At 38.7% G+C, this 26,186-nt stretch overlaps 1 protein-coding gene across 5 annotated transcripts in view; it reads right to left on the bottom strand.

Annotated features, from left to right (window-relative positions):
• The window catches only part of MAP7D2 (MAP7 domain containing 2), an 86,862-nt gene that overhangs the window by 14,336 nt on the left and 46,340 nt on the right, over nucleotides 1–26,186 (bottom strand). The window contains exons 2-9 of one of the 5 annotated variants that reach the window (XM_054811223.1): nucleotides 24,010–24,087; nucleotides 19,780–19,943; nucleotides 11,789–11,903; nucleotides 10,773–10,871; nucleotides 8,706–8,816; nucleotides 7,299–7,421; nucleotides 4,187–4,329; nucleotides 2,983–3,110 (exon numbers count right to left, since the gene is read on the bottom strand). In XM_054811223.1, coding sequence (XP_054667198.1) covers nucleotides 2,983–3,110; nucleotides 4,187–4,329; nucleotides 7,299–7,421; nucleotides 8,706–8,816; nucleotides 10,773–10,871; nucleotides 11,789–11,903; nucleotides 19,780–19,943; nucleotides 24,010–24,087 — 961 coding nt within the window. Of the gene's footprint in view, nucleotides 1–2,982; nucleotides 3,111–4,186; nucleotides 4,330–7,298; nucleotides 7,422–8,705; nucleotides 8,817–10,772; nucleotides 10,872–11,788; nucleotides 11,904–12,087; nucleotides 12,312–19,779; nucleotides 19,944–24,009; nucleotides 24,088–26,186 lie in introns of those variants that run through there. The other 4 variants (XM_054811236.1, XM_054811230.1, XM_054811252.1 and 1 more) reach the window with 4 other exon arrangements.

Raw genomic sequence — 26,186 nt, 5'->3', positions numbered from 1 at the left:
AATCAGTGTCCAATAGCAATTTTAAAATAAAAGATAATTTCTCAATTATCCTAGCTTTCCAATCCATTAACTTTCACCTTTGCCAACTGATCCCCAAGCAATAGTTTGGGGTTTCTTTCATGTGTGACATTTCTTGATATATTTACTTTTTCAAATATCTTCAAGCTTTGAATTCCTTCCTTGCTTTTAATTATTGCTCAACATATTTTTGTTTCCCTTTTTCTCCTTTTTAGGTCCATATTTGGTCACTCATTTTGTCTTGGATGTAAGTTTTGGGTTGATCTTTTTTGCTTTCTCAGTAAAATTTGCACCTTCAAACACTGTATTTTATTTATGTAATTACTGCAAATCTATTCTGCCATCAATCACTGTCTCTCTACGTTGAAGTTTTATTGTCTTGTTTCAGCCTGTTTCAGTTACTTTACCATGATAAAAGGAGCCTTTTAAATTAATAAATAATGAAATAACATATAAAGATGACAAGGAACTACCACTCACAAACCAAGATGACAACTGTGAAGAACTAGTAACTAGAACAATACCGAGTAAAACCTGAATGTCAAGTCACATACTTCTAAGAACAAAAATGCGCACAGCTAATTATCATCTAAATCACTAGCCATACTTGATTCTTTCCTCAACAGCTTCTGAAGTTAAGGTGCTACGCAGGATCACTAACTACTAATGCCATACAATACATATTCTTATTTCTTCCAGGGTATTTTTTTTGGCCGCATGGTGTGCTGGAAGGAGAAAGACTAAACTTGTCAAAGATTGTCAGGTTTGCAAAGAAAATTTTAAAATTTGTCACACTGAAATTATACTTCAGTTCCAAAGTTAATTTTAAACAAAAAGATGAGATTGTATAATCTAAAGGAAGGCTCCAAAAGCCTGACTGCCTAAATTAAAATACACTGACCAGCAAGATCATTATCTGGCATTTGAGTTGTATGAAGAAATGCGTATCTTTATATTATAATATAGTATGGTCATCAGGATGTCTTTTTTATTTTAAATTTCTGAGGGGAAGTTTTGAGAGTGCTGAAGCAGAACCGTCCTTCTGCTATCAGCAATAAGCGTGGATTTAAACTCTATTTACTGTATCTCTCGTAAGGTCAAGGAGTATGTTCTAATTGGGCCACGTTAAGATTAAATGCTCAGTAATACATTTCTAGCAGTGGTCAGAATCAGTCTCTTGAGGACGAGAGGGAGGAAAAAAGGAAAAAAAAAAAAGGATAACTACTGTGGCTCACAATCACAGAGAAACCCACCAGTAGGTTTTTTAATTCCTCCATACAGCATATGCTTCTTCCTCTAAAAACAGTAGTTTAGATTCCTTATAGGCATGAAAACATTTTACTATAAAAAGGTTCTCTTAATTTGCACCTCTGGCAAAGAAGTCTCCATTGTTGCCTAACCTTTTACGGAAATTAGTGCTACAAATTAAGACTGGGCATACTTTTTTCCATGAAGCACTAAACATGTTTGTTTCACAAAATATTTTTCTTTATTTTCCCCAGATGTCTCTATCATGAGCTATACCAACCGTTTCAATGTCTGTCCATCAAGAAGTGCTTCGCTCTCAGCAATCCATCTCCCACCAATCGTTTCGCTTAACTAAGTCTCTTGGTATGTCTTTTATACTGGCTGACTGAACTGAAATATGCTTTCTGAACAGGGAATATCAGTACTTACAAAATAATATGCATTTTTATAGCTCAAACTTTTCTCTGTACGTTTTGGAGTGTCCCTAGACAATGATCTGCTCAAAATTGTAACAAAAAAAGCTGATTGTCATTAACATTTCATATCATCCCATTCTTCACAAAATTTACATAGCTCAGAATCTGATAACATTGTATGTATAATATCAAAAGTTTGAGAATTTGTAGCCCTATAATATAAACCAAGAATTGTAATTTCCCAGTTGCATGCGAGGGGATTTCTAAAGCAAAAAGAATGCCCAGAGTCAGATGGTTTCCTGTGTTTTGTCTAACACCAGATTCACACACAAAATCATGCTCCATTAAAGGGCTACACACTCAGAGCTCAAACAGAAAAGGAATGCCTGCTAGCTTTTGAGGCAGAAGAAATTTGTCAGAAAGGGGATCAAGACTGGTTCAGAATATGCCCAGGTTCAGATTAAAAAAAAAAAAAAAAAAAATCAGACAAAAGGACATAATTTGCAAGACAGAAGCAGGACCCATGAACAAGGTCTAGGAGAAAAACACAACAAAAAAGAAACATCAAACTACTGTAGACCATGTCCACTTCAACATTCTTTTGCATTTCAGCCAGACTTAATAACCTGTTCTAAGAAAGCTGAAGACACATTTGCTTAGACTTGCGAGTTGCAAGCTGTGCTACTCAGACTACAGTTCTGAGTGTCTGCAAAAGACAACTAAGAAAAGCAACTCAATTGCTAGTACGCCCAGATACACTGTAGGTCCACAACTCTGCATGAAAAAACAACAACAAAAAGCAACAAACCCACAGAGGTCTGCAAATAAGTAAAGATTAAAACCGATGGTTTAGATGATGCAGAGTTAAGTATATTTATGGAACCAGATGGTCATGCCAGCAATAGGAAATGCGTATTTTAAATGCTGGAATTTCTAGTTAGCATTTATCTTCTGTGCATTTCTTCACATTAGGCAGAGTTTCTTCAAAACCAAGTAAAACAAAAGCACATTTAAAAATAAATGTTAAATAAAATTTCACATGAATTATGAAATACACGATGATAATTTCAAAAGACTGAGAAAAGGCAGAGAAGTGTCTCTAGTGACCACTAACACAATTATATATATCGTATCTTTTCATCTACATCTCTCTCTCTTTCCATCTGTATATGCGTGTACGTATAACTAAAATTAACTAGATTTTACACAACACTTCAGAGAAGTTCCTCAAGAATCTATGTCTCCTTTATAGGTAACAAGAAGTTCACGGCATATTAGAACACTAATAAGAAAGGCATACTTAGGTGTCGCAGGTGATGCAGATCTTCTGGACACAGCAGCAGGAGAATCAGACCTTCTCAGAGGAGATCCCATCCCAGAAGATGAACCAGGTGTTGCAGTTCGCTTCTCTTTCTTTATCTTCTCAGTCTAGAAACACAGTTCATTTTAGTTTCCATAATCAGGACCAATACATCAAAAATATATTTGATAGTTTTATTAACAAGATGGCATATAAACAGATTTGTGTAACATACAAAGTTTTTTAAACACCAGCTCACAACTGAGGTGCATAGCTTTTTATTTTACATAGACATAAAAAAAACCCAACCATGTCTTGCATGGACATAGTATACAAGTTGCAGATAAATAAAACCACTTTGCAGCCTCTCCAAGAGTTCTGGGGAGGGGCGGTGGTGCTGGGTGGAGTTTTCAAAATCATCTATATGCTCCTGCAACGGCTCTTAAGACATGGTCAGTAGTGCGCCCAGGCATCTTGTGGCAATGCTGCTGGGTGTAACATTGTTAATCACACCTAAGATAGACACTACACAAATCTTCAGCTTCCAGCTTTGGTCCTCTCTCTTGCATCTAATTTAAATGGCATGAATCCCCCTACTATTTATTAACTATTACAAGACACAGGATATTACGTGAATTTTACAGCCCTACCGTAAATTTTTTAAAACATGCCTTACATTGTGTAGACTCAGAGAAAGTAAATGACTTGCCTTTGCTTTTCTGGATCAATAATGCATCTTTTAAGCAAACAGCATCGAAAACATCCACAGAAAGAGTTAAGCAATTGGTACAAAACAGAGGCATTGTCAATATACTTGGCAAGTTTCCGAAATACGCAAAGCTTGCTAATTAACCAGCAAGACTGGATAGTCGTACTCAGTAGAGAGATCCTATTTGTTATCCCCATTCCCAGAAATTACAGGCAAGTCCAGAAACATACACCAGTGCTAGAAATCTCAGTTCCCTGAAAATAAAGGTGTTGCTGCTCCACATACCAGTGCTCAACACTGATTCCCAGAAGACGGAAGATGTTAAAATGCTGCTAAACAGGAGCACGAAAGCAACAGCTGCACGCAAGGCTTGCTTACTTATCGCTGTTTCTTACAACAGGGGCAGCACTTTATTTTTATGAATGTAAAGGGAAAGATAGCAGCCATAAGCTGCCTCAGTTTACTCAAATTAAATCAAAACCATTGCAAACCCACCTGAGTAACCTCAGCCGCCCCTTTCATGGCATCAGAAGTGGAGGGTGAAGTTGCCTTCTTTCTGTCAGTGCTTCGGGTGGGGGAAGGCTTGTAGGGAGATTTAAGAGGACTAGCTGGTGCTACACGAGGACAGATATGGAATACTAAAGAGTTATAGTACAATAGCAAGAGCAAAAGGGAGCACAGACAGAGGAAGTAAAAGGAGAGGAGAAAATAGCATACTTTTATGTTATAATGTTCAAACATAGTTTTCAAGGTTTTTTTTAAAAAGTGCCTCAGAAGATCACGTTATGTAACACATTCAACGTGGCCACGTGTTTACTAACAATGCCTCACCTAAAAGTAACATTCTACAGGATTTTTAATTTTTTTTAAAAAATCATCTCTAAAATATCGCTCTCTTACTCATATACTTTTTGAATCACCTGACTATGACTGTGATTCTTTTCTTCTCTGAAAACTCTAGCTTCCTCTGCGCATGATAAAAAGAGTAATCAAACAATTCTAGTTGGGTGACTTTTGAACAAATACTGCAAAACAAGAAAGGTGACAGAAGAGTAGGGAATTTTTCATTTTTTTTAAGTAGCCTAAAACATGGCAAAGGCTCCTAAATACCTTCATTGCTTTTCAAAATAATACTTAATTTAAAAAACAAGACAAAACAAAACACAGTAGCAAAGCCAAACCTAAACTAAATGCTGCTGTAGGTATTTCAGTGGTTATTTGTGGTAGACATAAGTTTGAGTGAGACGCATGCATTACAGCTTACAGGGTAAGATTTTCTGGGTGTTTTTTCTTTACTTGCAATATGAACAGCATTTTTTTTAAATGGGATATTTTACTCCTGTTTTTGTTCATATTGTCTTTTAAAATGAATTTTCCACATACATATAGAACAATCAACAGAGTATATGCTTTATTAATGACATATACTAATTGTAACCATGTGACAGTGAGTTTCCAATCCTACTCAACTGAAGTCAAGAAGGATATTGACTTTGGAAAAGCAGTAATTATGCTCAAATGTAAAGGAATTCACATTTCCAATATTATTTTTTAATTGGTGGCAGTCCTATAAAAGCATACAAAAAGGCTTCATAAGAAATTTTAAGTTTAACTGGACCTGTGTATTCTTTGACTGACTTTCTAGCAAGCTGGCAAAAGTTCACTAAATATTAACTGTTCAGAAACTTAAATGATTCTTCAGATAAATATTTTTACTTCAACTGTAAAAAGAAAATAATTATATGCATCCAATAACAACTGTTTTCCTGAATATCTTGACTCAGAGTGACATTAATAATGCATTGCCCCAGAGAAAGAGTCTTAAATTGAGACTCCTCATTTCTGAGCTTACAGAAAACGCAGGAGCAGAGCAATTTTGACCCAAACAGGATGACATGAAGCACAATATGAGCTCCTGAAAAGGAAGAACCCTCTTCAGGAGATTACTTCTACAGAGAGAAGTACACCACAAATGGGAGATGTCCCTCAACCCTTTTGCTGGCAATTACTGGCAAAACCATCAACTGCCACTCTGAGTATTGATGCTGTTTGCAACCCGTGCTACAGCCCGATTGCCTTGCAAGGAAATGACAAGAGGACGCTGGTTCTGAGAGCTGTTCCCAGAATCAGCACTCCTGATTCAGCTGAGGGAGGAAAAAAAAGTGATCTGCAGACCAAATTGTATCCCTGTCAGACATGCCAGCGTACTACTTTAAAGATTCCGTGATGAAGAGAGATAAAGCTGGGATTTTACAAACAAATTGAGTGGGGAAGGACAAAGAAAGTCCCTAGTGATTTCTTCAATATCAAATACAACACAGAAAACAACATCTATAGGTGGCCCCAGTGATTTGCCTTAAAATTTTAAGCAGAATATACTGATCCAATTTCAAGTTGGCTTTTGTTCAGTCTTAGCATTAGTTGATCCCTGAGCAGTAAGTAAACTGGGAATTTTCTCATGGGCCAAGTACTGTATGACAGTATTTCTGCTACCAACACATGCTGTCTTTAATGCAGAAACGAGGGAAGTTATTTCAGAGTCACTCAATACCGATGTCCCTATGCACTGCAACAAAGTAACGTGCAAAAGAAAGTAGGCTTACTTTGTAATTAATTTTTATATAGCTTTATATTAAAAGCACAGATGCAGGACCTGAGCCTATTTCAACCATGCTGTATGAAAATACTGTTCATAAAAATTATCACTCTTATACTGTCTAACAAGTTTTATCCTGAAAAAAATGTTTCCTTTCACACACAGGCATTTGGGTGTGGGATTTGGGGTTTTTTTGTTTGCTTGTTTGTTTTTAATAAAAGTAAAAAAAAGCTGTTAAAACTTTTGTCCTTGTTTCAGCAAACACTATGACTAGGTATAGCTTTATAAGCAGGAACTACTCTGGAAGTCAGGCGCTTGCACAAGTATCAGCAGGACTGGAAACAGTAGTTTTGTAGATGTTTGCAAACTAAGGGGTTTATTAGACTGCCATTTACAATTATCATCCCTAATTTCTAGTTTCTTAAAGATCAATAATTTCTGGAACTGACACCTTCCCATCAGTGACTCTGTTTTTTCCTCTAAGTATCATTTAATATGTGTAGACACACACACATCCCCCTATATAAAAATACACATACAGTCACACAGTTAAAGGCAAAAAAGTAATTTAACAGCAAAGAACCAGAACCCTAGTAAAAATAATTAAGGCTTAAATGGTGCACTGGGATTTTTGTTCTACATACTGTTTGGGTATGAGAGGGGATGACATTAATCTATCCAAGCATCTGAGAGATGTCACACACTGGTGGTCTAAAATACTGTTTCTTAAATGAATATATTCAGTTTTCCATTGGCCTAGGTTTTAGCGATTTTATTAATTTTTTTTTTAAACTGTGTTCTTTTTAAAAAGCCATTTAGAACAAGACAAGATGATGTGTTTTTTCAAGATTTTAAATACGCTGCTATCATGAACAACTTAGTTCATTGTTGATTTTGTACCGTCATGTAAATTTTCATTTGGTTCATAGTACTCCATTTCTTTCAGCAACTAATCAAATGCAACCAAAAACATACCTTAACAGTTTCAAAGTGAGTAATTCACATTTTTACCTGGATTATTGTACTGCTCAGAAAGCATTAATGTACTTCTGCTTCTGGCTAAAGATGACTGTGTGGGAGTCAGCAGTCGAGAAACAATAAAGTTTTCCATTGGACTAAGATGCATGCGGTGAGCTGAAGGATGGGAGCAAATAAAAAATTTAAAATGCAACGAAATAAAACCATGTTACATTAAAATAACTGAAATAATATGATGAAATGATTAAATGAAAAAAAAAAAAAACCTTGAAGTGTTTGAGATTTAAAATATTTAAAGTTAACTTTCATTCCCTCTGAAAAAAGGTTTCTACTTTCTCCATTGTTTTAAATTATTTTCCCACCTGTATAATAAATACAGTAATGTTAAGACAGTGTTGCATTTTGTTCTTACACAGAGGCACGTTCCATTCTGCAAAATGGTTGCTTTCATGACTCAGCATGAAAAACGTTTGACTTTTTCCCGGTAGAAAAGGTGAAACATTTGGTATAACAGCGCAGCTATTCACTAGTGTGCCAACTATACTGGGACTGCATTTAAAATTTGCAGTCTCACTGCATTATATAAGTCTTATTTACACAATATGCCTGCATTCCTTCCTGTTCCATAAATAAAAGCATCAACTATGTAAGAAAGTTATTTATAGATGTTATTACATGCGTGTGTATATATATATATAGCCATCTAGCATAACAACCTCAAAGCTATTGATAAGTATTCATTAAGGAATTCAGAAATGAAAGTAAATTTACTTTCTCTTTTCATTCTAGAAATAAGCCTTCATTGTTATTTATTTCAGGTGGGTTTTTTCCCCCCTCATTAGAGATTAAAAAAGGGGAGGAAAAAGAAAAAAAAAAAGACACACAAAAAAAATTCTGAAGAGTTCACAGTGGGATAAACCTTTCAGTCCTTTCTGTAGTGTTTAGTAACGACTAATCCTGCAAGATTATCATCTTTTGCTGAGCTTCTGATGGATCAGTGTTTCAAATAAAATTAAAAGGCTTTACAACTCTGGTCACCAGATTGAAGTCTCCCAGGTGCTCATTGGACGTACTTCTGCTCACGGTACATCCCATGTCTATTGTTGAGCTGCATGTTTGGTTTGTTTGTTTTTCATTATTTGGCTACATGATCACAAGGTGTACAGTTATAGGATATTGCTGCAGTCGCCGTATATACTTATAACTCTGTTTGTTGGAGTACTGAAAATTGAAAAAGAATCAGTAAAAAAACCCCACAGCATTTGTCGCTGGCCTAGGATCTCCAGCATGGCAGCACAGTCTTGGGACAGGCTGCAGAACTATTTTATTGTATTAAATTACAACCCCCCCCAAATGTTTGAGTTCTTTTGAATAACAGACAAGAAGTGCATTAAGCAGAAGGAGAGTTTATGCTGGTGGGAGACCAGCATATTCACTTGCCTCTGTCGGGGGAATGTGTTATTGCCGCTGTGGAGGAGGAGAGGCGCTTACTGATTGGCGATTCCATTTGCTTTGGCAGATTCATTGTAGAAGCTGAAAGTTTGTCACATGCTGCAGAGAGACGCATTGAAGATATTTGTATTCACATCACAGTGTTGATAAACTCCCAAAATTAACCTTGCATTTGTACTCCTGGCCCTTGCCACTGATCATAGCACTGAATAAGGCATGAGATAAGCTCTTTCTGACTGCCAGGGGACCAGCATTTTGTAAGACGTGCTTTGGGACGCAACTTTTCTGCTTGTGAATTCAACATTTCAGGTTCACGGTAGCCTATCTTTTATACTGCCACAGGCAAATAATTATATATCAGGTCTGAATGACTGAAGCCATTGTGATAAGAGACATTCAAGACCAGCACAAGCAGAAAGTTACCTAAAGAAAATGAACTGTACATATGACAACTCTAAACTCCTCTCCTCCATTCCCCTCTGCCCCCTCCTCTACTTTCGATCTGGAAGAGCTGGGGTAGACCTCAGGTATTATACTAATACAAAAATGAAATAATCAACATTTGTGCATTTGCACGATAAGAACTGTTTTAATGACTGATCTGGTACAAGCCATTCGGCTTTATCTTTTTGTGCTTGAGAATTTTATTATTTAAAAAAAAAAGAGCTTTTTGGTACTACCTCAAGGACTTTTGTTTCTGTTATTTCTTCCAAAATACTGTTTGACAAAGTCTGTTTGCCATTTATTCAACAGAATGACAGAAAAATGTTGTTTATGTATTACTACAGTGTACTACTATATAACAATCACTGCATGATGCTCAAAAGCTAAAAGTATAGATGCTTTGTCCCTTAAATTTGAATTTCCTTCTTTCAAAACCAAAAATACTTTCAGCTAAAGACATATATATGGCCCTGATTCTGCTCTCCCGCAAGTTACTGCATTCCCTATTACATCCCTTGAAACATTGCCTCAGTAGGGTCTGCAACATTTGCCTCCACCTACTACAGCAAACAATAAAATTCTCTACGTTCATGTTTTTAAAAAAGCAGGTACAATGCTAGTATGCTACAAAACATCAGTTGCATGTCCAAATCTGTACGTGAACAGTAATTAGTACAAAAATTTGAATCCGTGTGTACAGAAATAATAGTTCTGTGAGAGCACGGGCAGGACAACATTTACTGTGCATTCTGCAGGAGTAATATTCAAGCCTAGCTCCTCCTTTGGTGGGGGGAGAGAAGGAACTAGTTCTTAAAAGCACAGGCTGCACTGCATTTTCAAAATGCCAAAAGTACATCTGCAATCAAAATTAGAGATCCTATATGCAACCCGTTCTTAATTTTGGAGCACTCATCTACTTCACAGACCTTTTATAATAAAAAAGTAATTTTATAATAAAAAATAAAGTCCTTTTATAATAATACTAACATAACTGAACAATACAGAAGAAAACAAAACCTGATTGCCTAAACAAAATCAACTACTTGAGTGTGTTACAAATGGCAGCTTGGCCAAAATCCACTTCAGGAGGCTGAAAATACAGCACTGGCTGTGCCAAATTTGCTTGTTTGTAAAATATTGCAGAAAAAGGCTCTCAAGATGGAAAAAGAGGACCGTTTTGATGAAACATCATCTCCATAATACATTTTCTCTTACTGTGCAACTGAAAATTTTTTTCAACAGCACCTGCACCTGTGCATGCCCATCAGAACTGTCAAATATATGTGTAATTATATTTACACTCCCATACAAACACAGAGCACCCACAGGATTAACAGAGATGAGAATCTGAGCGGTAGAAGTCTACAGTTAGTGAGAAAACCATGAAATGCCTCTACTGTGCTGGAATGCGAGGCATGCACTGCTCCACCATGGCAAAATTAAAAGGAAATTAAAAAGACATTTGGTCCACATCGCTAAGAGTAATGCCGTAGAGTACCAGACTGAAATAATAAGAAAACAGTGGTTAGGAAGGACAAGATCAGTGGATGGATTACAGTGATTAGAACAGTTATAAACGAGACACGATGGTACTGTGATTCTCTGAAATACCATTGAAGGAATCAGCAGGAGCAGTAGAGGTCACAGGGTCTGGAGGAAGGGTGTTGGCAGCTAAACCTAGAACAGGGGGTGGGGTATTTTCTGATTCACCTACACAGCAGAGAAATCAGAGCAAAGAGAGGTGAAAGAAATTACTGAATAAGTTGGGGGGAGCTGGAATTAAGCATAAACTGCATCACAAACTGGTTTCTTTCTCGAAGTATAAAAGACTTCTTTTTTATCATCATATATGTTTAATTTCCTGGCTTTTTTGATGGCATACTGTGAAAATATGATGTGAAACAGAGTTTGCCTTTTTAGAGTTACATATATTTACACAATGTTTAAAAGAGAGTAACTGTCATATTTCATCATCACCCAAACATGGATATTTTTCCCCATAACATCAGTTTATACAAACCTGACAAATTTAAACAGATTACATGATTTAAAACAGAAAACATGAATCTTTTTGAAATATAAAAGCAGTACATGACTGATTATGTAATAAAAAGAATTTGTTCTGAAGCCAAATCAAAAAGAGTAGCAACAAAAAGTATGTGGGGAAAAAAAACCAAACTATTTTAAACTGCACATGCTGCATAGTCATCTAGAAATTCCCATCAGGTTTTTAGAAGTACCAAACAGAAACAGATCATCTTTTGCAAGGCTTAGACAGCACTCAGTCCTTTTGTGAATATTAAATTTGCTAACTGTGCGTGGGAAGACAATGTGGGGGAAGAGAATAAGGGAGAGAGAGCATAAATTTTAATTTTAGCACTTCGCATCCTCCAAACAGATTCTGGTTACTTTATTAAAATGATCTGCATTCCTAAAGTTAGGAGTGATCTTTCTCCCCAGAAGGTGTTAGAGAGAGGAAGCCCAGCAAGCAATTACAAAGCATTTATTCACACCCTAAGGCAGTAGCCCCTACAGTACCACCCTAACTATAAAATGCATCATCCTTACTATCTCCTCATGCATTTTGCACTTCAAGATCTGCAATGCAGGCAGACTGTTTCACTTACCGTCTCTCCCTCCTGAGCCTGCAGCCAGTGCTCCTCCCCACGACCATCGCTTCTGCTTCTGTTCCAGCTGCTGGCTGCGTTCAAGGGACCGACGCATCATGGCTTCTAAACGTTCCTAGTTATATTGGTAGTAAAAAAACAGAAACCAAATCTGAATTGGTTGAGGGCTTTTCTTCCTGCTTCTGAAACCATGCTAAAAATACACAGTTCCCCTGTTGCTCCACGCAAGATGATTACAGGAGCTTGTTTGCAATAAAAGAAAAAGGACTGAATAAAGAAGGTATCAGCATGCTACCTACCTCCAGATATGAGTATCCTTTGTCTGCAAGCCACTGAGGTCACTACAGAGGCCTAAGTAAATAACACAGGTTGCATCACTGCCTAGCATCTGCTCCTGCTGGTGAGGCTGCTGCTGTGCTCTGGACTTAATTTGTATAAGAATAATGCTCGACAAGCATTAACTCCTTCTTGTCTATGCAGACCTCAGGATTTTTTTTCCATCCCTCTCTGAGCACAGCTAAATTGCTGCAATGCCAGTGGCTCCTCCTAGCCACGCAGATAAATGATCACTTCAAACCCAAAGTAGGTTACTTTGCAGGATGCCAAATTTATTTATTTATTTTTACAAAAACTCCTTCCTTTCTTCTACTATGTTTTTTACAGCCTAGGCATTTAAGAACTTCTGATTTTTTTTTTCTCCCCCTGTGTATTTTTTTAGTGTATGCCCAGATTGTGCTCTTATGAGATCCGCCCCCCCCCCATGTTCTTCTCCACAGCTTGATGAGTTAGGATTTTCAGATGGGGAAGAACAAGAAGGAGCTTTCTTTCTCCCCATAAATCCTGCTCTACCTTTAACTTACAGCTATGTATGGTTGCGTTATTCCCTCTCCATCACCTCCTAACTCTGAAAGACCTCCACTCAGTTTTGTTCCCATCTCTTCCCTCTGCTAATTTTTCAGTGGTTTATTGTTGTGGCAATGATCTCTGCACCTTCTCTTGTCCTCCTTTCAAGCAGATAAAACCTGGTTCTTCCCCACCCACCGTTCCATCACCTACCACCCTCTTCCCTTCCTCTTCGCATCTGGCAACCTCTTCACCCTCACATTCCAGCAGCCCAACTCCTACTGTGAAAGATGAGTCTACTCTTGCTGCCTTCAACTCCTGCCCTGATGGGTTTTAGCTATGTCCTTCTGGTCTAATATAAACCACCTACTCCATCCACTTCAAACTTGATCCTGCAGGTTTCTGTGATTACATCATATCCCTTCTGATTTCTATCAATCCCCTGCTCTGTCTCCAGTATCTTCTGGTAGCTCAGATCAACTGTGCAGAAAACATCTCCTGCATCTCTTGGCCAGATTAATTTCTCTCAGATTCATGACTTTGGTCTAGGTTTCCTATTCCCCTTCCCTGAGATATTTTATCACAAAATTTCAGTCTTTGTTCAAGCATGTCTCCTTCAGTGTCTGCACTGATGTTGAGCCTGCCGTCTCTGATGGAGCTCCTTCAGCAGATCAGACCCTAACACCAGGCACCTCCAGGAACCACCGTGCCTGGAGCGTTTTTGCACATACTGTTACCTTCCTGGGGCTCTGTGTATGGTCACTGGCTTTCTACAACACCAGATGCCTTCTCGTCTTCTGGTTGTCTGCAGTATACTTTTAGTCTCTTCCATGTCTTTGAAGAATCTCTTCTACTACTATGACTTCCAGTAATTTATTTGTGGCCTCATTTTTTCCACCTCATCCAACCCTGCTACCAATTATCCATCAATTTCGACAGCAAGCCACTACCTTTTGTCTTTAAGTTCTCTTATTACAAATCACGTGTACCATAAATAATTCCATTATAGTATCCTCTACGCAAAGAGTGAAAAAAGGCAAGTCTCACATACCCTTTCTATCATTCTCAGCTCTCCTGTTCCTGTTACCTTTCGGCCAGGTTACCCGCCCTGCTGTTACAATTTCTGCTGCCATCTCCAGGAAAACGATCTTTCTTTTGGTCATGTGTTTTGAGCTCTCACTTCAGTTTTGTCTCCCTTCTACGTCTTTAGCTCAGGGTCCATAAGGTAACATCATTCAAAGACCACTGAAAGCAGGCAGCTGCTTCCCCGCCCTCCCTCCCCCCTTCTTCCCCCCTTCTGTCTAGTCAGTGCCATCAGTGTCCAGGCAGGCACGCAAACGCTCTCTCTACCTCTGCCCTCCTCCCTTTTCTCCCTATAGAGCAAACACACTAAGCATCACAAAGCTCAATCACAGCCTCTTCTGCAACAGCAGAGAAAAACTCCACAGTTTTGAATACCCTATCACTTCCTGTCTGTACTGTGGATGTGAAAAGAAAGCGATCTTCCAGTCTCTGGAATCCAAAGTCACTCCCCTCTGATTTAGTTTAGTACAGTCTTCCTTACTAATTGATGTTGCAATTTTCATGTTTAAAACCTGTGCGTGCTGGCTTTGCATTTCAAGTTCACAGTTTTTGCATCTAACTTCCCACCTCCCAACATTAATTTAATTCTGTTTGAGTCCCTTTTCTGTACTTACTCTTTTCAAACCTCACCTCCTATTTCACCACCAGTTCTTCTCTGCAGTCTGCTGCTTTTCATTACTTTATTCTACTATGCATCTTGCCCCAATGTACCTTTCTACCCACAGTCTTCACAGAGGAAAATGACCCTTCCATTTCTTTCTCATTAAAGCATACACTTATACAGAATCTTTCTTTCTTTCCAAGTCTAATGAATATTGTTGTACATTAATAAAAAAAATATGATGAAAGCAGTCAAGTTTCAATTATCTGGGTGATTTATGTTTGGGGCTTGGCTTTGGTTTGTTTTTTTTTTTATTTTTAATGCTGCTTGGAGCAAGGACCAGCAATATTCTGTAGTTTGCAAACCACAGAATATACTTATACCACCTACTATGAAAGCGCCATTTTAAGAATAAAATGTACGATGAAATAGATTAAAGAAATTAAATGCTTTTTCATACATACTTGAAAGCTCATGCTACCTACAATCTGAGGTTGAAATCTTCAATTACATGATGTGGAGAGGATCGTTCATTTTCATCTGCAAAGAGCCTTTCATTAAAGCACTATAGAACATAATTATTAAACCTCATGAAACCCTGCAGATATAGTTTAGATAAAGAACAATACGAAGGGCATTTTTCACAAAGAAAGGATAGTTATTTTAAAACATTTTAAGCTGGCATAAAACTAAAAAGCCAAAGAAAATAATCAGACACATAGAAGCATAGCATAAACAACTCATACATTAATAATTTGGTCTGTGACAAAAACTGAACATGAAGACAAAGCATTCCTTCATCAGCAAACAATGTGCAAAACCTTCCTCTCTCTGTCATAGATGAAGTACCTTCTTAAAAACATATCAAACTATCCATGTGATCCTCTAACAGCTGTAGATAGAGGAAGTAATCTCTGCACTAAAGACATAGTGAGCTTCCATTAAAAAAACCCAAACCTATAGTGCACAAGCTTTGCATGTAGGTTAAATTAAGAATGAATAAACCCATAAAAAGAGAGCCATCTACTGCTAGTATCTCAAATATACATGTTACTTTCCAAAATCCATAGTTACTCATCCAGGTTTTTTTCAGACTAAGCATCAGAACAAACATTTACACTATCTGAATTTAAAAAAAACCAACAACAACAACCAAAACAAACCCAAAACCAAACAAACCCAAAACCTAATAGTGAGAATACAAGTAATTTGACTGAAGCACTTTCCTTTTGTCTATGTAAAAGATGATACAGATGTAAAAACAAGGAAAAAATTCATTTTACAGGTATTATGACTTAAAATAATTTGTGCAAACAATTCCAAACAATCTGCCTTATACCTACAATACAAACATCTAAAAGAGTCCAATAAACCTATTCCTCTTCACTTTATATATTCATCAGCACTGTATGTTAAGTAGCTCCTTGTTTCCCGATATTATCAGTTGGTTTCATCTTTTGAGTGGCTCTTCCACATAGCAACAGAAGAGCTGTTATTTCCTACTTAACGAATGCATTAAAAAGCAATGCAGTAATTTTAAATTTAACTACCTTTCTGAACAGAACTCATTTCTACTCGCAACCAATTACAGTTATGGGTGTGTAGAAAGGGAAAATTTATTAAGGGCGTGTGCAGAGAACAACACGGGACAAATGAAGGTTCTGCACTAAGGTACGTGAAAAGCTGCAGCAGCAAGTAGTGGCGGGGGGGAGCAGAAGACAGTTGATGTTGCAATGACTAAACTCTTGTCATCTCCACCGTACAGCAACTTGAGAGACTGCTTGCATAGCAATCTCAAATAGTTTCTAGCAGAATTTTTGTATTACTTGTGCAACTCAGTATATGAATTGCAAAAGAGGTTTGGAAAGCGGTTATTATTTCCATACGTTACAATTCAAAAAGTAATTAACTTTGAATTATAATATAGTAAGTAATTAATGCTATAACATCTTGAGACTTTTTTGCTCTCTTGTGTTTAAGTGCATACTTTTTACAAATGTAACAAATAGTGCACGTGCGCCAAAATAATCTCTCCAATGCTGCAGGGTATTCTTTTCCATTTAGCAGTTGTTACATCAATCTTTCAAGTCTAAGTGTTGGATTAGATTTGATGCAGTCTACCAGTAGTGGTCCATTTAAACATTAGTGTATTGGTAGGATCAGTACTAATTTTACCAATTTCCTTTTTAACAAAATCTGATGGTTTTATTAAAAATGGATCTTTGACTAGATGGATGTTATTGCTCTTATTCACGCTAGCATCCTTGACATGGCCCATACAAGTGAAGTTCATATTGTCTTATGGAATACAAGAGCAACAGAAGAACACAGCTTCTATGGATACTTCCCGATACCCTGTGTACTGCTAGACATTTATTTGCAAGGCATTTCCAAGTCACACGGAAGTTGAAGATAGGGAAAGGGAAAAAATTATTTTAACTGAATGAGGACTAGCTTTGCTATTATCTAGCCATAAAGCCACTGGCTACTTACTGTTAAAAGCAACTCTTTAATAGCTTCTGTTGAACAACTACATGCTGCTTTCCTCAAGGCTCAGAGACCGCTTTTACTAAAGGAAGCGGGGAGCTGTAGAAGTAATACTGAGGGAGGGGCAGTGCTACTGAAGGCCTCTACAGATAAGAATGGTGCAGTCAGTGCAGACAGGATAGTTTTCAGACACATTTATTCTGTTCCTGTCTGAGGAATTGGACACACTTTCACTGTGCTCTGCAACAAGCTCCAGCTGCCCCAGAGGAGAACTCTGCCAGAAAACCTCCGCTCCCATCAACACAGACGTTAAAACCACCACCTCTTAACTGGCACTGTAGAGGGGAAAAAGTAAGCAAAATAAATCGAACTTTAGCCACCTCCTCTTTGAGAAGTCCTTTGCATGCAGAACTGCGAAGCAGAGGAAGCTCTGACGTAGGAAGCCAACAAGTCCCAGCAGTTTAAGAGCCATTCATCTCAAACTTTTACAGATACAACAACAGTATTCCCTAGAGAGAGATTTATATAGCCTGTTCTTATCACAAACATGCACTGCCTTCTGCCGTGTTAAAAAGCAAGGAAAAAAGACTTACGGAAGACATGAAAGGCAACCAATAAGGCAGAGAGCAAGGAAGAAAATCTCTCTACTTGGCACTTCAGACACCTGATGAGCAGGGAAAATGAGTGCTCCAGTCCCCACCCAGTGTAAACCAGTGTTAAAACAAGAAACACTGAGGACATGCTGCAGTATACTGGCTCACTGGCCAGGGCACACACCCCCCACCCCACAGGTGTGGGAAATACAGGTTCAAAGCTCTTCCAGTAAAGAAGGCCTCAAATGTCCAGAATGAGTCATGAGCAGTGAGTAACTTACCATGCCCAGGGAGCTGCAACTTCATCACTATCCTTACTCAGACCTTCACTGCTACTAAGCATACACAGTTTATGGGCCTCATCTGAAGAGCTGGAGGAGGCGAGGGGGATTTGGCAGATCCTTTAGTGGAATTCAAGAAATGAGGGAATGCCAAGTAACCATGAAGGGAAGCAAGGAGATGGTGGCATCTCTTTTTCCCAGTTTCCTTCTTCCCTCATCCTCCCCTGTTCTACAGATTATTCCCCTATGTACCCTCCCCTCCTTCAGAGGTTCCTGGATTTTTCCTCCCACCAGTTCTAATCCATCCCCAAACAAGTAAGCATCCTCTCGTGTCCTCCAGCCCACATAACCTTCTCTCAGGTTCCTCAACCTGGGGGAAGGGGGAGGAAGAAAAGGAAAAGGAAGGGAAAGGAACCAGGCCTGGGGCTGCCTTAGCTCCCAAAAGGCTTTGGCCAGTTTAACCTTGAAGGACCAGCTCAGTGAGCAGAGCTACGAGGGGTATTTGTATTATGACCAATCACTTGGAGGCAGCCTTTCTCTTGCCATTACAGAAGTCTCCCATCACATACACAGGGTGTCGGGGAGTTGTAACAGGCTTGCTGATGCTTGCGAGAAACATCACTGTGTGCTCAGCCTCTTGCATCCATCTCTGCGCAAGGGCAGGGGGCTGCTACAGGACACTGGGTCCCCAACGAACAGACCCTCTGGGTCTGACCTGGCTCAGCCTCTCATGTCCAACCACCCTGCTCTCATTTCTCCAGCGCAGGCAAACTATGCGGGCAGGGAAAGCAGGCACTTGCTCACTCTTCCTACACCTCTCCCCCTCCTCACCTCCCTCCAGTGCAAGTTTTGAGGACAGGGTTTTGGAAGTTTTTGTACTTGCCACTTTCCCTTACAAACCCTATAAAGTGGATCAATTTTGCTTAGCTGCAAAAGATTATTACAGCAGGAAATACTGGGGCAGGAGCACATCAGGTCAATGATGTTACCACAGAAGGAGAGACACCTCCTACCTTTTGTTTCTATTTTTCCCATTTTTCTTAACAAAAACTGAAACAAACCACATGACAAAATATTTTAAAATGAATTCTCAGCTACTATGCAGAAGCCACAATCAGTATGTTACAGTTGAAAGAGGAATGGCAGAATATAATCTGCCCTTCAAGTTTAAGTGAAAAATCAAACAACTAAAAAAATTTCAACAGACAGCAGTATGTTACTCTGATCCCATGCAGAAGTATTCTACCTCTTTTGCAAAGATATTTTGACAGAAAGATGGGAGGGCAGAAAAAAAGTAAGGTTAATAACTGTGTATTTCTAGAGCCTTTTTATCTAGGAACTGGGGAAATACCTTCTTTTGGCCTTTTTTTTTTAAACCACTGCCCCCATTTCTAAAAAATCATTAATTCTTTATCAGTTGCAGTAGCAGCGCTAGTGTTTTCTACAGAATGTTATGCGGAGACACACACACTGCATTCAGAGATCTGCATCAGAAATTGGACTCACTAGAGCAAAAAAGAATCTTAAATGATCTCAGCAGGGAGAGTAGAAGAGAGGAAAGGTATGAAGATGCTTCAAAAGATATGCGATTAATTCTGTTCTGTGCTAGAATTTTAAACCAGCCTAGATTCTTCACTTCTTTAGGTAAGAATTTCTGATTTTATGTCACAGAGGAAAAACAAAACAACACATTTTCATAAGCATTATTTCATTTTCACAGACAGTAAACAATACAGTAAGAAAAAAATCTTTCCCTTTTATGGAAACACTCATCTTTAAAGACTACCTTCTGGAAAGCTGGTGCTTTATTGTCTGACAGTCAGAGTCCCAGATATGTTAGCATAAGTAGATGACTATTCTGTGAGATCAGACAAAAAAAAAATCAAGAGACAAAAAAGCTTTGGAAAGTGTTTCTGATGTACAAGCACTAGTAGAGTACTTGTAGCTGTGGTGATGTGCGATTGCAGTTCCAAAAGTAATGCCCACGTCTCCGGCGGGGGGCAAAAAAAAAAATAATCAACATTTAATACTTGTTGATATTCAGCTATATGTTTAATGCTACCATACAGAGTTGCTCTCCCATACATCCCCAGTGGACCTTACCTCCTCCTCTTTAAGCTTTTGTCTCCGTTTTTCTTCAACAGCTGCTCTCTTCTGCTCCTCTCTCTGCCTCTGTTCCTCCAGTCTTCTCCATCGCTCCTCCATTTGCTTTTCATATTGAAGTTTTGCTCTTCTCTCCTTCTCCAGTATCTGCTGTTCCCTAGCAGCTTGGGTAGAGAAAAAGGTGCATTTTACTTTATGTAAATTTTCTTCAGCTTTAAAATTATTTGATAACATGACACAATAGTGTAAAACAACAAATACAAGTACACAGGGTTTTAGTCTACTAAGATCAAAAATATAGTGCACAGAAGTGCTGGAATGATTAGTAAATCTAAGTGATTTGCTCAATAAACAAACAGGGAAGCCCTTTGTACACAAGGTGACAGTTTGTGCCCCTTACCTATGTAAAAACAGTGTACAGAAGAGTTAACCACTCTTTTTTGTTTACGTTTCAAATCTGTCTGCAGCTTAAAGCCAAATTCTTTTCAGACATAACAAATGTTCCCAGTAGGTTTTAAAGTGAATCAGTTATACATGTTGAAGCAAAAGCCCTTGGAATTTCTTTAAAAGTGTGCTTGTTATTATGGGGCTGCCTTCAAAATAAGTACATTAAAAAATATGCTAAATATTCTACAAAGCTTTGAAAATACACCATTCTGTTCATAATTTGGTGCAACATCATTATCCACTTCTGCTTCTTCACATTAAAAAAAAAATACTTCTATTTACTGAGGGTTTGCCCAGTTGTTTATTCCAACTAGACTTAGAATCTTCTTGAGACATTAGCTTGTTGTTACAGAAATTCAGACTGCAGCACTACATAGAGGACTGTTGCTTCAGGTTTACATAAGGTAACAAGTAGCAGAAGTTAATGTGACAAATTACGAGGAAAAATCCACTTCTCATGCAAGTGTATTCCATAAAAAGGCAGGAAAGAGGACTTCAGTAAGCATGCCTACATATACACACAAGCCTGTAATGTCACATACCAACACACATACAGCCAATATCAAAGAAGGAATATTCTCACAGTTGCCAGGCTAAGAACTTGAAAGTTAAAGAAAGCCAGAATTAACACTGTTTATACAGAAGCTAGTCCTTCATCCTGCTCACCTGTTCAGCCTCAGTCTGGTTTTTCAGTTCCTGTTTCCTTGTACAGCAAATTTTTGCCCTTCTGACTCTCTCTCAACATCTTCCCATCAGTCCTAGGCTCTTGTCCAGCCATCTCAATTCCCTCTTCTCAGATTAGCCTCTTCCCTTCAGCTCCTGCTTCCAGGCTCTTTAGCCACAGCTGCAACCTTCAGTCCCTTCTAGCCCCACTCCATCCCCAAGCCCCTGGTTTAGAGCCAGAGTCCCCACCAACACCAGATCCTTTTCCAACAGTTGTATTTCTTTCCCTTGACTACCAGACCTTCATAAGATACTTCTTCCTCATGTCCAACCTGTTCTACAAAACACCTTCCACCTTATTCTTTCTAAAAATAAAATAAAAAAAAGGTTGATGATGTCTTCCCCTTTTGCTTTATAAGAACTCACTGTTTCTCCCTCCACCCTGTAGAACAGGGCAGTAAGAGAGGGGTATCAGTACTGCAGGCAAGCCTAGACTCATAACCATGAAGAATCAGACTGGTCAAGAGATAAAGCATTACCACCTCACAGTAGAAGACAAGTGACCAGTCACTAACTGTTAATGACTACTAGCCAGGTCAGGTAGAGCAAGTGAAACCAGCATGCTGGAGTTGATAAAAACCAAAAATAAAGTGAGGTGTTGTCCTGGTTTCAGCTGGGATAGAGTTAATTTTTTTCCTAGTAGCAGGTATTGTGCTGTGGTTTGGATTTAGGATGAGAATAATGTTGATAACACACTGACATTTTAGATGTTTAGGGGGTTCCCTGCCCGTGGCAGGGGGGTTGGAACTAGATGATCTTTGAGGTCCCTTCCAACCCAAACCAGTCTATGATTCTATAATTCTATGTTACCAAGTAGTCAAGGACTTTTCAGCTTCCAATACTACTCTGCCAACAAGAAGGCTGGAGGTACACAAGAAGCTGAGAGGGGACATGGTGAGGACAGCTGACCCAAACTGGCCAAAGGAATATTCTACACCATACAACATCATGCTCAGCATATAACTTGGGGGAAGCTGGTCAGGGGCGGGACCACAGCTTGGGAACTAGCTGAGCATCGGTGGTCAGCGAGTGGTGAGCAATTGTGCTGTTCATCACTTGCTTTGTATATTCTTTTATCATTATTATTATTCTGTTCTCTTTCTGTCATATTAAACTGTCTTTATCTCAACCCGTGAGTTTTACTTCCCTTCCCCCCCGCCCCGATTTTCTCCCTCATCCCACTGGGGCAGGGTGGGGAGTGAGCAAATGGCTGTGAGGTTGTTTTAGCTGCCTGCTGGGTTAAACCACAACAAGTGTCCAAAGATTGTGCTAAGATTACCTTCTGAGTAAGTGGGTGAAATCTGGGACTGATTCTGGATGGAGAAGCAAGCCATTCTGTCATCATAGACATAGATACAATTCTTGTTCCTTAATTTAAAGATACTAAACCATTGATTAATGAGTTTTGGCTTTGATGAGAAGTTTATTCTATATTGCTGCAAAGTACCTGCTGGCTGCATAAAGGTCTGTCCTTCTGGGAACTTGCTGCTTTTCTAAAAGAAATTTGCCACAGACAAACAGCTGCTGTAGCCAAAACCCAGAGCTTCCCATTCTAGAAACTGTCTTAATCCTAAAAAAGTATGTTTCCAGAAAGCGTGTACGATGTCTGGAGAAAAGAACTGCAGCCAACGCCTTTCAAATTCCCTGGGCCAACCACTCCCAGATTCTCCAGCTTTCAGTTTTCCTCTCATCTGCTCTTCTGCTTTTTAATCCAAGTCCTTTCCAATCTACTTGTCATGTCACTTTCTCGGGAACCAGCAAAGAAGGGATAATTGAGAAAACAGAAGCGATAGTCTGGACTGAGTATACCTGGCAGAGATGTAAGCAGCAACTCAGGCTGCTGCATGCTCCATATAGATCGAACCTCTGGGGAGATTATGTACTGAACACCAGCAGATTTTCCTCAGGAACTACAAAAGGAATCTTGGTTACCAAGCTCACAGTACTAAAAATTGTCAAGTCACTGGTCTCAAGGCTCAGAATTTGTCAAGAAATGGTCAATGGTTTGTTTGTTTATTGCAAGAAAAACAGTATTTTCTTACGATTCTTTTCACAGGTGTCCATACTGTTTTAGTTGACATTTCCTCAAAATATACCCCTAACTTAAATTTTTACAGAATCATAAAACACTGACAATTCCTTCTGATAGGTATTGTCAGGTAACCTTAAGGAACAGTGCTATTGGCCTTTCTTGTTATTATAATGAGGAAAAATTAAATTAACTGTTCAGCTTTTTTATATATATATAAATATATATGTAAAAATATATATTTTTATATATATAAATATATATACACATATATGTATATATTTATATATAAAAATATATATATGTGTATATATATATACACACACCTGAATACATAGAAAGCCCAAAACAATGTTGAACAGTTAATTTCATTCATGTGTGTATATATATGAAATGAACTGTACACACACACACACACATATATATATATATATATATAAAGTTGTGAAAATTTCCTTCACATTTCCCTGGAGGTATTAGTATATTAAAAACAACTAACTATTTTAAAAACTCTGAAATCAATGTTTATGTCATTCAGGAAATTAATTATTTTTTTCATTCTCTTGAAAGATTAATAGTTTTAAAACTTATGGAAAAGTATCTGCTTTATGCTGTACTTAACAACTCCATGATATCTTTTAATATGGGTAGAACTTAACAGACTAAAATTGAGGCTGTTTCACCAAATCATCCTACATATTATCCTGAGTATTATTCAAGGCTTATTTGGTATTTTTACAAATCAGAATCCTTACAGTTGATATTTTGCTTATAAACCTATATTCAAAAGTACATACATCAAAGAAGAAAGTAAACTTTTAGCTATAGAATATTATATACTCAAATGGAAATCAAAGATTACATAAGTTATTTTTTATTACTTAATTTAAAAATAGCAATATAAGCGATAAAGACTAGGAACAGACTGAACCACAATGTTTAAAATTCAGAACAGGAAAATATGTTATGTTAGTAACTTAAGGCTATTAACACATATACATAAATAATACATACACCTCCTGCCATCTTACCAAGGTATTTCTCCCTTTCTTCTCTTCTCTCCTTTGCCAGTCTTTGTCTTTCATCGGTTTTTAGAAATCCATCAATGGCTGAAGTCAGAGAGAGGCGGGGGGAAAAAGTGTTAGTAAAACCAAAGAAGCATCCAGGAGAACTAAAAAAACCCACCAAAAATAAATCATAGTTACTGCATTTAACAATTCCAACAATAAAAATTATTTTGCACTTGTATGCAGGCAGGTTAACAAGCTGGGATTTGGATACATCTTGATCGCAGCCTCCTACCTACTGTCGAACTCCAAGCACAGTTTCTCAGTGTAAATGCCTGACTCTTCTTCTTAGAGCTAGCAAGCATGCTATTAGTCTTGTTTTAAAAATTTCTTAGGAAAAAACATAAGAAAACCATAAGGATGCAATTAACATGTATTCATCTTTGTTAATAACCTCATTTTAAAGTTTTTGGCTAAAAGAAAAAGGTCGTTCAGGAAAGCAGTAAAAGCGATACACGGCTCTCTTACAGTTTAATGCTATATGGAATCCCAGCCTTCATATTTATGGCTTAACACAGCCTCACAGCTCCCCTGCCCACAGGAAACCACTAGCACCACTCATTTCAACAACCAGCAATTAGCACTGGATGGGGCAAAGGAGGCAGCAGCCCTCCTGCCCTCTTTTCCAGGTAGGAAACACTGTTTCCTCCTCGAGTAGGTATCTAAAAGCAGGTTATTTGTTTGGGAGGAGGTTGCCTAAGGATGTTTTCTACCCAGATCCAGACACCCTAGTTCTTTGTGCAGCGTGAGCCACCAAAAAGCGCAATTAAAGCAGGCGGGCAGAGCGTGACACACGAGGTGCCTCAGGGTTACCTGCCTGCCCTGGAACGAGAAGCCGGCCGGACCTAGGCAGGCTCTTACCATGGACCTTTGGCAATACCACAGGTAAGCTCACCAGCCCATGCTCTCCAGCAGGCTTCAGCCAATGACTTGATAGATCAGCTAGAGGATGGTATCCTTTTAAAAGAGCCGAAAGGGCCTCCAGTGCCCTCATTTCTCTGTTTTCAGGATCTCCTGGGGCCTTAGCAGGACTACAGTGCAAACAGGCATGGTGTCTCACAGCACAGTTTACATCCTTTGCAATCATTATTTGGGCTCCCTACTGAGTTACTGAATTATAATTAAGTCCTGTTTCCTTTGTCTGTAAGAACTGCAGTTGTTAATTTTATCAGATAAATAAGGGCGGAAAAGTTACTTAGACCGTAACCCTGACTCTCCTCCTGAAAAAGTCACACTTGCAGGCTCCTCTCTGAGTCCATCCTGTCCGCGGGAGCAAAGATTTTGCATACTAAGTGCCTTTCTGTAAAATGCACTGTTCTGCAGGAAGGCTGAAAACCAGTCTCGGTGGTCCCTTGTGACTGGTGAAAAACACAGGTCTCAGCTGTCCCCCATTAAAATATCAGCTTGCTTTTTCCCCAAGCAGCACCTTCAAACACCAGCACTAATCCTCCTCTGCACACACAGACAGTGACTACCTGATGGCAGCCAGGCCTCTGGAAAATCGTGATTATAGCTCTCAACTGGTTAATTACGACTAGAATTTGTAGGTCAAAATACATATCTATTTATTACCGAAGACTCATCCTACTTCCATACTAGTCCACTTGTTTGTTGGCTTGGCTGCCATTTATTGTCAGATTTGACAACCAGGGAGGAGAGAAGGGGAGGTGGCTCAGTAAAGCAACCATAGTGAAAGTTTGCAACTACTTTGAAGGGGCATGCAATAAATAGCCAAGTAAGGGAATCCCTTTGTCAGCATAGTTAAATTACAGCTCCAATGGAAAGTTTTTTCAGCAATCTGAAAGTCAAAATGGCTTGAAACCTACAATTTAGGCTAGAAGCAGCAGACGAGGTGAAATCAGGACGGGATCAAGAGCCCAAGGAGGGAAGACTGAGCTTGGAAGCAAGTGGAGGCTAGAGAAGGCCGTAGAGGCAAGCAGAGGCAGGAGCTAAGGTTTTTCACAGCAAGGGATATAACTCAGACAGAGAGGTGGAACCTGACATATGGAAACCAGGATGGGGATAAGCTGGAGGGATGAGGAGAGGAACAGTAAGACAGTCCATGCCCACGGATTACGTTCACAAAAATCCTGCACCAACTCACATTGCTTTCCTCCTTTCAGCAACTGTCTATGAAACCC

The sequence above is a fragment of the Grus americana genome, chromosome 1 (assembly GCF_028858705.1).
Source record: "Grus americana isolate bGruAme1 chromosome 1, bGruAme1.mat, whole genome shotgun sequence".
NCBI classification, from domain to species: domain Eukaryota; kingdom Metazoa; phylum Chordata; class Aves; order Gruiformes; family Gruidae; genus Grus; species Grus americana.
This window is presented reverse-complemented; position numbering and strand designations above follow the sequence as displayed.